General features: G+C 39.6%; 1 protein-coding gene across 12 annotated transcripts in view; it reads right to left on the bottom strand.

Moving 5' to 3' along the window:
- LOC131465413 (discs large homolog 1-like protein) overlaps positions 1 to 11,672 on the bottom strand; it is a 96,064-nt gene that overhangs the window by 8,758 nt on the left and 75,634 nt on the right. For all 12 annotated transcript variants that reach the window (XM_058638076.1, XM_058638077.1, XM_058638078.1 and 9 more), the window contains 3 exons: positions 5,842 to 6,024; positions 3,078 to 3,141; positions 1,147 to 1,162 (listed from right to left, as the gene is read on the bottom strand). In XM_058638076.1, coding sequence (XP_058494059.1) covers positions 1,147 to 1,162; positions 3,078 to 3,141; positions 5,842 to 6,024 — 263 coding nt within the window. The remainder of the gene's footprint in view (positions 1 to 1,146; positions 1,163 to 3,077; positions 3,142 to 5,841; positions 6,025 to 11,672) is intronic.

The following is an 11,672-nucleotide window of genomic DNA, read 5'->3' as shown; positions in this document are numbered from 1 at the left end:
ACATTTCAGTCCAGTGCAAAAGTGACATCGTGGCCAAAACATTGCATAATATTACTGCAAGAAGCATTTGGTAAATTATTTATTTATTTATTTTTAACTAACTGTTACAAAATAGAATCATAAAATCCTGCTTCCTATGTGGATTGAAGACATCTTAATATTAATTAATACCTAGATTTATGAATTCAATGCCCTCTAAGACTTTGTAAGGATCTACGGGAACTCTGGTACACAATCAACAACAAAGAATTATGATAAAGGAATTATTTACAATGTGAGGAGGCGTTCATGTGCAATTTGCAGGTCGGGAACTATAAACCATAATTCCGAGGGCACATGAAGGCAGAATTATACCAGCTAAAATCTGAGAGGTATAGCCAATAGTATGTGAACACCTGAGAATGACATCATCCAAAACACCAAAAAAAGAGTGGTTCCTCTGAAAAAAGAAGCCAAATTGGGTTTAAAACATGGGATTTTTTTTAAATACAGTGACAATGTATTTAAGTTAAAATGATTTGTAATGAATGTTTAGTGGCACACTCCCATTAATTTGAGCAATAGGAAAAAATAAAAGCAGTGGGTATCCACTGTCCAAATGCGGAATAACTATTGAACAATATCACTCAGTACAGGTTTATTAGAATTTTCTGGCTAAGTGTCTATAGAAGTAACTATAGAATATACTGTATTGTTTTCAGCTGCGGTGTACTGTACTACTGTTTGAAATATTAATAAATGTGAGCATATCAAAATGTGATACATAAATGAAAGGATAATGCTCTATTATATTATGCAAATCGAATCAATTGACATTATATAAAATTACTGAAATTAGGTCGACCAAGGTACTTGAATACTTCTATAATTTGGATCTATAATAATAATAATAATAATAACAATAGTATAATAATCCAATGGTATAATCCATATCTACACATGTATGACAGAGGACATTATGGATTGACACATTACAGAAAATCCCTCCACCTCAGGTCCAGGACTGTGGGGGGGGAGTCTGAGGGAGGGAATAATAAGGAGGAGGAGGTGAAATGAACACGATAAAGCTGTGACAAGACTGGTTTGCTGAAAAGGTGAAGTTACATGTACTGTCCAGCAGGTGTCAGTGAAGGAGAGAATGCCTACCTTTATCATCCTGATCCTGCAGAGAGGGAGGGAGGGAGAGAGAGAGAGAGAGATGTCAATCATTATACCAAAGGTGATCACAGCAGAATCAGTAGTAGACCAGTAGTTGTAATGGGGACAAAATCTGGTCCCAATGATTTTATTGAACCTCATTTCTGAGGAACTGGTTAAGGTTAGGGTTAAGATTTGAATTGTAGTTAGGTTGAAGTTAGGGTTAGGCATTAACTGGTTGTGTTTAGTTTTAGGGATAACGCATTGTTTAGGCCAGGGGTGTCTAAACCATGGTACCTTCAGACCTTTTCTGAACAGTAAAAATTACTTACAAATGTACTGTTTTATAGTAATCCTTAGTTCCTTATTTATTTTGTTTTGTTTTCCTTATTAATTATCATATTTTAAATAGCAATGTTACCACATCCAAGCCACGCAGGAGTGGACAAATGAAAGAATTATGCCTTTCTTTTACATCTGGAGTCAGATATCATAACAGGAGGTGAATGCATGTCACAGCAGACTCGTGTGAGGATGACATATGAGGCAGATTTTCTGTCCCACTCCCACTGGACATGCCTGGTTGTCGCGTCCTAAGAAGAATAGCTGCGCAAACCTGCGTGTGTGTGTGTGTGTGTGTGAAATTATTTTTAATTATCAGCTCTTCACCTTGCAGAGTTGCTCAATCACATGTGTGAGGTGTGAGGGAAGCAGACAACACAGCTGACAGCACAGTGATATCAATAGCTTGTGTTAGACTTGTGTGTGACACGGCATTGCGTAAGTGAGATTACAGTCACAACGTTGTTCACATGAGGGACGCTGCAGATCATACATTTTCCAAGTGATAAAATGCGCGTTGGTGCACTTGATAACTTTAGCATAATCATAACTTTCAAGATTCTTACTGTAGAGTCTACAATACAAAGACCATTATAAAAAACACATTCTTTATAATAAGCAATAAAACACATTTATTTGTTCAGTTGATTTTGAGTTGATTGTTGTCTTCCAAAAAAGTAATTTACTACTTAAGGGTCATCATTTCTAGCTATAGCTGCAGGAATGCAAACAGATTATCTACCGTATTCGCAGAAATGACCACTATACTGTGCATTTAGCTGCTGTGCTGCACAATTTTAATTCAGTTTTACAGCTTTTTATGTCTTTTCTTCAAACTACTCTGGAGGTAAGGTTGTTTCAAAAAAACCCTCCTATGAAATCTACCTAGAAAATATACAATATAAATAAAATATTCAAAATAAATACTACTATATAATCTTGGCATTATCAAAAAAAACAAAACAAGTGGATTCTTATCACCTTTTCTTGGGCTATAATTAAGTGTGTCAACATTTATTTAATCTTAACAAAATTGAGGTTGTGTTATCTCACTGAGAGCCTGATTATTACAGTGAATTAATGTCACATGGACGGATGAAAAACTGTGGAAAACTTTCCTCTGCAAACGACTTTTTTTGTTGGTTAGCTGTCAGAGAATTGAAGTTTCCCAAAAAGTTGGTGCGCATATTTAGTGGCTTGCCATATTATTTGGAGATTATACATTATATTTTTTGCACTTTTATCAATTTGCTAGACTTAAACTGCAGCAATTAGATAATGGGAATCCACACAATGCCTTTTTTTCAGCACCAGCCTTAATGTTACAGTTGAAAAGGGAGACATGTTACTTATTGTTGCTTGACAGTTGTGCTTCCTTAATTGGTTTGGTTGATGATAAGACCATAGATAAGTGGGATGCGACGTGGGAAGAGAGTTATTCAGCTCATTCTGAGTTGTGTATTTCTTAATAAAAAACATTGGATGACATGGTACCATAGCTGCTGCAAAATAAAATTAGGAATGAGCAGCACCAGTATGTGGGTTTCATGCATCTCACGCTCATTAGTTTAAGGTTTATATGATGAGGTGCCACTTACCGATTTGTCCTGAGACCTCGTCACTCTGACTGTCTTTAACCGCGACCTCTCTTTCTTCTCTGCCCTGTGAAAAAGGATTGAGGGAAACATTTAAAAGAAAACATAGAGATGCCCATGCCTTTAATCTGTCTTCATGTGACATTGACAAGAAGATGAAAATAGCAGTTCATCTGCACAAGTAATGTAGATAGTGACACCAAATACTATGTTTTCCTACATTTTTTTACTTTTTTAGAAACATCACTGTTCAATCATTTGAACTTCCTGAAATATGTATACATTATTTTATGCTCCAGTGGTGCACACAAAAAAACAAAAGTTGTTTTCCTGTCTGAAAATATACCAAGGCCAAAAAAAGAGAGAAAATGCTATATTCAAAAGACAATTTTGTCACCTAATACATTTTCAATCTGAATATACTATTCAGAAGTGCCATCACTATAGTGAGAGGCAGTTGATTGAATTTTGTGCAAATGTCCAGATATGATGTAAATTCACAGTCCACCGTCCACTCGTCTAAATGGACTGCTGTGATTAACTTGTGACAATGGCGTCAGGACAGGACACAGAGATGAGCAAATGGTATCAGCTATGGAAGAGAAGAAATGTTCTCCTCTCTGCTTGCTCCTGCCAGGGAGATTTTCTTCTTTTTTTTTTCTCTCTCCCAAGTTTAAATTTAGATATGTCACTTTCTGTGCAGGACCATTTCCTGCTGGTGATCACTCAGACTGCTTGAATTTCAAATAAGCCCTGTCTGCAGTGAAGGGGAATGTTTGTTTCTTGAAGCCTCATTTTAACATTTAGGCTGAAAAGTGCTCTTTTAATGTACAAAGGTCTTATATAATGCAAGGGAAGAAAAACCAGCAGTTTCAAAGTCTAACAGCAGACATTACGATATGAACCCCAAGGCAAACGGTTGCACTGAGGGTCGTGCTTTGAGTTTAATCCCTGACAGCTAACATCTGAGAGGATTTACATGCAAACAATAGCTTCACAAGAGCAACACTGCATCAGGACATGAACTCGCTCCTTACTTTTCCATTTCCAGTCTCAGCTGAGACATCAATTACTCCACTACTCTTTTTCTTCCTTCCTAAGAACATGATTAAAATGTAATCTTAGTTATGTTAGCTGGGCTGGGGAGAGTGGATGGGAGCAAAGTAAGAGAGGGAGAAAAGAAATTGGAAATTAGGACAGAAAGAAATGACGGAGGAGAGAAAGTTGAGCAGTGGAAAAGCGGCACATTTAACTGACAGAGGAAGAGAGGTGAGGACAGAACGAGGAATATAAAAGGAACAGGAGGATGAAGATTGGACAACGGAAGATGTATTGACAAGTGTGGAGGGAAGTAGTGAGAGGAAGGTGAGGAGGAAGGGAGGAAGTGGGATATTAGGAGAAGAGGAGGGAAAGGGAGAAGGAAGAGAAGTGAAGAGAGGGAAAGCAGGAAAGTGACAGGGGACTCAGCAAGACAGGATGGGGAGAAGTTGAAAGTGTGAGGAGGAGGCATGTAGGAGTAAGGAGGTTACAGCAAGAGAAGAGGTGGAGTGCGGGGAGATGGTGATGACAGGGAGACGAGGAGAGAACAGAAGAAACAAGGGGAGTGGAAGAGAAGGGGAAGAAGAGGAGAGAGCGAGCGAGCGTAAAGGAGTATTTAACATATTAATATAATTACATTATGTACACGTTTAACAGAAGAACAGCTGTGGTTGACGCCTGCGTCTTCTTTTATACTCCACACTTGTAACTGTCACACCTTTATTCTATTAACCCAATGCACTTATAGCCTCTAACACCAACTTTCTCTCCACCAGGCTCTATTCTGACACCTCAGTCTATTAATACTCCTCCTCCGATATCCCTGCGTGACAGCCTCTGTATCCATCCCTCCCATGGCCAGTCCTCTCACTCCTTCACTTACTCACACTCATCCCTGTTACTTGTAATCCCTTGTTACATGTAATCCCACTTCCCTCTCGCAGTCATTTTAACACACCTTCCCTTGGAAACCTATGAGCAGTTGTCTGTCACCTCCTCCACAGTGGAGGTAAAGACAGAGGTGGGAAACGAGGAGAGGTGAGAGAGATGAACACATCCATATTTCCACCGCAGATTTACATTCAGCAGGTTCTACAAGAAGATGATGAGCTGACAGCGACGCTTGGAATCGCTGAAAGTGACAGTTGTCCAGGAGCTGAAATCACTGGCCCTGGTGTCTTGATATGAGGAATGTGTGAACACAAACATCACCCACTAATGTTTGGCAGTGGTCATTGTCAACTGTAGGTATTACAGGTTCCACAATAACCTTTCAGTATATTGAAAAAAAGAAATGACACGGAAGAAAGGACTCTCTTTACTGCCTCACAACTGAATCTGTCAGCTTTTTACTCATCAGATCTAAGGCCGTGTTTGGACAGTGACATACACTCTTATTATCTGTGCATACAGATCCTTTTCTTGGTCTCAAGCACGGACAAAAACGCAATCCAATGCAGCAAAAACGTGTCAAAATGCCAAAATGTCAAGTAATAGACATCAGTCAACATCACAAGAGAGTTTAAAATATTCCTGAAGAAGTGTGTCTGTCCGTGCTCATCTGAATGGAGGAGCTCAAGACCGTCGCAATCCCAAAACACAAGTATTTCAATAACTTGCAGATCATTAAAACTCAACTGACGGCTTTAATGTGATTAAATCATAAGCATCATCATTTACAGATGTGAGTTGACGTGATGAGCACAGGCCTAAAAGAACAAGTTCTGACCTCCTGCGGCTGGGGATGACCCCGACGTCGGGGCAGTTTGGCGGCGGGGGGCTGAGGTGACGGGCGGGCCACCACTCCTCTTCCCCGGCACTGCTCACATGGAGGATGTCCCCAAAGTGAAAAGGTAGGGCCTGATTGGGCGCGCTCAGATCCGCCGCACTGCCGTCGTAGTCGAACAGCGCTCTGCGGACAGGAGAGAAGCACACTTCCTGTCACACGTTCGTTCATAAAGAGCAGAGCAAACAGGAGGAGCATGTACAGAGCGACATATTTGCAATGATGTAGACACTGATGAATGAATTCAAGGTATTTTGTATTGCTTTGAATTATGCAACAACATTTTATGGATTTTGAACTGAAGACTCTGCGGGTTCAAACATCTATGTGTGTGTTTCTGATGTCACTGTTAGGTGTATTGCCTCTGAACTGTGTGATCTCTCTCTGTGACCAAACCTGTCCAAAGGGAAAAGACCTAAAAAGTAGGCCAGCAGTGTGTGTGTGTGTGTGTGTGTGTGCAAAGGAACTAGAGCTGAAATAACAGGCCTCCACTAAAGTCCCAACGGCCTTCATCAATAAACCAGAGTGCAGACAGAGAAGGAGAAAACAACAGTGAGACGGAAAGATAATCCAGCAGAAGAAGTGGACACGGAGAACCTTGACATCATGTCATTATATATTTATCTGGTCACAGGGAACATCAATTTCCATTAGACCGGACTGGACAATGATGAAAAGAGAGATCCTATGAGCAGAGGGTCAATCCCTGCAGGGGTTGGGCTGTCAGTGATTATCTGTGATGATACATGGAGAACAGCAACTGCAGTGATCAGCATGGAGCAGATGAAACCTCATGCTGGTGTAATCAGCAGACAGGTAGTGTTTATACTTCTGTTCAGGTATTGTTGGTGTTTACTAATCATTTATATACGTTTAAAGTTTCCAGGAGGGAACTGAGCGGAGAGATTTAAGATTTTGGAGGCCATTATATCAGTTGCTGATTTTAAAACGGGGAACTTTACTGATATAACTTCTGCTTTTAAACACAAGTAAATATTAATTTGATTTAATAAAGTATCAACTCTTCCTGAAATTCATGACCTTTGAGTGTTGCCATGTCTTCACCCGATGGGAATGTGTAAGAAAAATTAAAAATGTTCTAAAATGGTAAAATGTGAAAGGTTACAAGATTACAAGAAGATTTACTGTGGGCACACAATACATGGTTGTGTTTCTGTTTCTGTGTGCAGGGCTACATTGCATACAGTAAAAGGGCAACTGTCACACATCAATGTTTAAATAACCTTTCTTTTTTTTTCATAATGTCAGTCACAGAAATAATGATTAAAGATGGGAAATATGAGGGAACAGCAAACAACGGAAAGGAGAAACATCACTACAATTACACGGAGAGTGTGTAATATTAATGAGGCAACAGCTACTGTATGTAAATGTACCTCCTGTATAACAGTCAGGTTACATCCTGTGTAGAAGCCTCTTAGTAAATAAGTAAAGCTAATTAATCCAGTATTTTAAATCTCATGTGTGTGAGTTAGTTAACTCAAAGAGGTAAAAGCAGCTGACAGATGTGAGTGTATGATTAACTGAAATGTCCTACATATACATTTCTGTGTTACAGGAATATTAAATAAAGTAGCATACATAGATTGAAAGTGCTCCACATATTCCAGATGATGGTGCAGCTATAGCATGTTACACTGATGGATCATGTGCAGCATTATGGCCCTTTTCCACTATGGTCCAAGCTCGCCTACACTCGCCTCGCCACGGCACAGTTTAGGTTGGTTTTCCACTACAAAAGTAGTACCTACTCAACGTGGGCCGGAGTCATCACTGCACGCGACACACACAAACGAGTGACTAATGACTTGTAAAGCAGTTGTTTTCAGCGTAACTGAATCATTAGAATCAGTTAATTAAAATGTTCAGTACTTCCTCCATGACCGGAGCACAGACTCCCTCTGACACATTTGCTGAACTGAAATACAGCGGCAGGGTTTGTCAAGCAGTGCTGTCGCTAAATACGATATATGCTCCTATATTGAGATTTTAGACATTTCCCTGTTAATTGTTGGAGATTAAGCCGCGTTTTTTAGGATTGTTAAGTCTTTTTAACTGATCTACAGTTCGGCATTGTTCGGCTTGATTCTTGTGTCGGACGTCTGACCAGTCAGTGGCCGGCAGTCCGGCGGCGTCACGCATGGTATCGCCTCAGCTCGCTTGGAACCTTGCCAGAGCAGGTACTAAAAAAAGTACAAGGTACTATGCTACGCAACTTAACTGTGCCGTGCCGAGGCGAGTCAGGCCGGTGGAAACAGCCCATTAGTGAGGCCACAGCTGTGTAAATGTTCCACAGAGATAGGTTGTCACATTTCACAGTGGGCTTACAAAAGTTACAACAGTCAAAAACCAGTGACTTAAATTAGTTATATTAACTCATGCAGATGGCTCTGACAATCTGTCCTGAAGCTGGAAAAATGAAAAATGAAATCAGTGACAAGCAGAGGGGCGAGCAGAGTGGGCAGTGCCTTAAACTGCAGTGCCAAACATTCAGTGTTTTCTGTTGATGTGATGTTTTCTTTCCCTGCGCCTGTTCAGTCTTCGTGAACAGATGCAACAAAACGGCATCCTTCATCTATAAATGGTTCTGTCAAGCAATAATAAACAGACCTGACTGAAGTGGAAGAGCAGGGGCAGGCAGGGGGTAAGAAGAAGTTATTACGCCAAACTGCTGGATGATTGAGTTTTTGAGCAGGGAATTTTGCCTCTGAAAGTTTCCTTGGGGGCGCAGACACAAAATCTAAGCACCAACTTAGAGAGAAACAGGGAGAATCACGTGGAGCTGAGAGGCGTAATCAGCATTGTGTGTGTTCATTTAACAAGGCTTTGAATTGAGCAGATATTTGTTTATATTTAAATTGTACACTCTACTGTTTAAACAGTTTTATTTTTTGACAACAAACAATATGGTAGCGGATGCAGATAGGTCTGCTGCATCTGCTGTGGGGAAACGTTTTGTATGCCATATTTCTTAAGTTTTATACACTTTACTTTGCACACACTGTACTTTTATATTTTTACATTTTGTTGTGTCTCATTAAGTGTTAAGTCTCTTGTTGTGTCTATTTAAATGCCTTTCGTTATGTCTATTTAAATGTCAAGTCCTTCGTTCGTTATTTTTGCTATTTTATGTGTACCTAAAGCCGGGATTCGCTGCAAAAATTTCATTATGTCTCATAATGACAATAAAACTTCTTGATTCTTTAATTGGTTGTAGGTCTGTTGGTAAAAGCCCAAGGACATTGACAGTGAATATAAGAGTTAAGAAGCTGATGTTCTGGAACATTGTGTTAAAAAAGTTGACAACTTGGCAACAAACAGAGAGTAAATTGACTAAATTCAACTTGGTATTATAGATGTATGTAAAAAAACAACAGCCCAATTAAAATGGGTTCTACAGCTTCAACGTGCTGTGAAATACTAAAATATAGCGTACAGAGAATTTAACATCATTGTGTTGTAATCTATTCTGTAGCTCACTCTTCTAGGGTGAATCGAGGTGGTGGTGGTGCAGAAAAATATGAAATTACAGTTCCAGGCTGCTGAGGTAAAATAGATAGTACATAATGGTGTGAATGTAAAATGAGGAGAGAACAGTAAAGAAGAGGACACACACACACACACACACAAGAGACACACACAGACCTTTTACACAAAGGAGAGTCATACATACTTTATGTCACCTTGCTACAGTGACATTTCCTCTGAGGAAAGGTTAGTCTGTGTCTACACATTATACACATGCATATAGTAGCCCTCGACAGACACACACACACACACACACACACACAAACACACACACACAGTATGTAGATGAATGATGACACACGTTGGCCTAAAGCATTGGACACCCCCAATCTGTCATGCACTTATATAGCCTTATCTGAACCAATCAGGTGATTTTCTGAGGCTTCTTTTTTTTAAATTTGCCTCCTGATTGGTCAACGATGGGCAGTAACAGGATATGAAGAGTTTCTCACACGACAATGATTTATTATGTGAGTCAATCATGGGTTATTACATTATTTTATATAACCTTGAAATGATCCTGGCCTCATTTTTTTTTTTAACAACTTGAAAGAACATCACCATTGACATTCAGCTTGTAAATGGATTACCTTACATAAAGGGAGTGTTCCGATAATTACCTGGCCCCATGGGAACAATCCTTATTAAACATAATGACGATTCAGGGACTCAGACCAATTTGTTTTCAAACACATGTAGCTGTTGGGTCCAGTTTTGTCTGTTGTGACTGTTTTTTATGAGACTCTAGGAATAGAAATGCTATCAGATGGAGTATCAGCAGGTCGACATTTGTGGTTTTGTGCAAAATGGCTTCACAAATTTCCAACCATGAAATTTGTGAAGAGAGTTCCATGGGCCCTTAAGTGTGATAACTTTGGTGATGGTTTTTCCTCTATCGTGCCATTATCAGTTCAAATTTTCCATTTGGTCCCTTTATTTGTTTATGATCATAAATGCACCTGGGTGAGTCCCAAACCGCATTAGTTAGTCCAATCGTGGGAACAAAAGGGTTGCTGTGCCAAATGCAAGGTTCAAAAGAGTTGAACTCTCAAATAACTGTTGGTGTCTTTGGGGAATAGCAGGCAATACACCAGTCAGATTGTAATCTGGCGTTCCCTCTGAAGCCATGTGCTCCTGCACTTTGCTGAATTGCTGTCAAAAGGGCAGATTTGCCAGATTTTAAGAGAGAACACCTCTCTGCAGAGGACGAGGCAAGTGGAGTCACCGTGTGCTGTGTAGACACCTCACAATTACGATAATGCCCTCTTAAAATAATTGTGTCGAATTGCACAATTGCCCTTCCACTGTCTAAAGACAGCAATGAACCAACAAAGTGTCTGACCAGAACACCAGTGGTTACTCAGAGGGGCGCAATTGTTTTTTGGGTTTTTTCTATTCGATGTGGGCACTGGGCAGGAAAATGACAAAGTGTCACAAGACACACTTTGTCACACTTCTTGGTGTCAATTGGATTCTTGGTTTTGTGATCACACGTTTGGTCAGAACTAAATAAAGCAGAGCAGTTTTGTGACTTCTTTCTGAATGATTCAAAGATGAATAAACATGAAGAGCTTTAATTGTTGATGAGGGAACACAATAAGGGGCGGACTTTGATTTAGTTTTGCTCCATTAATCGGTTTGTCAGAACAATTCCTCATCATTGCTGTGTCTGGAACTAGTGTATGTGCTGTTTAAGCAATATTGGACTGATAAAAATCACCACATCAGTAATCAAAGAAAAAGAAGAAAGTAAAAATCAGATATAATCTCTAAACCCTTAAATCACGCACACACTTTAAATGCATGCGCGTCTGCCACCATCGTGTAACGAGAGGGTGAGGGAGGAATGCATGTCTGCCACGCTGCAGTAATCATGTCAGCTGGGTGGACTTATTTTAAGCTAAAAAAAAAAGAAAAAGTAAACAAAACAACAGCAGTGCATCATTTTGTTTGTGAAAAATTGCTATTAACGAGTCATACTGTGGGATATCTGCGTCTTCCTTTATGGAAGTAGAACATTTGTGACACCATTGCAGCATAGTGTTTGTGAAATGGATGGCATCATCATAAATATGACACATCACAGTTGGTCTGTATTGGCCATAAAAAAAAGATTATTGGAGTAAATTGGACATAAACAAGCGGTACTGAGCCACCCATTGTAGTCTAAAAATAATAATGTTAGTCTTTTGTGCAGAAAGCATTCAAAATCAAATGTCAGTGCT

The sequence above is a fragment of the Solea solea genome, chromosome 9 (genome assembly GCF_958295425.1).
Source record: "Solea solea chromosome 9, fSolSol10.1, whole genome shotgun sequence".
NCBI classification, from domain to species: domain Eukaryota; kingdom Metazoa; phylum Chordata; class Actinopteri; order Pleuronectiformes; family Soleidae; genus Solea; species Solea solea.
The sequence above is the reverse complement of the archived record's forward strand: the minus strand, read 5'-3'. Positions and strand labels throughout refer to the sequence as shown.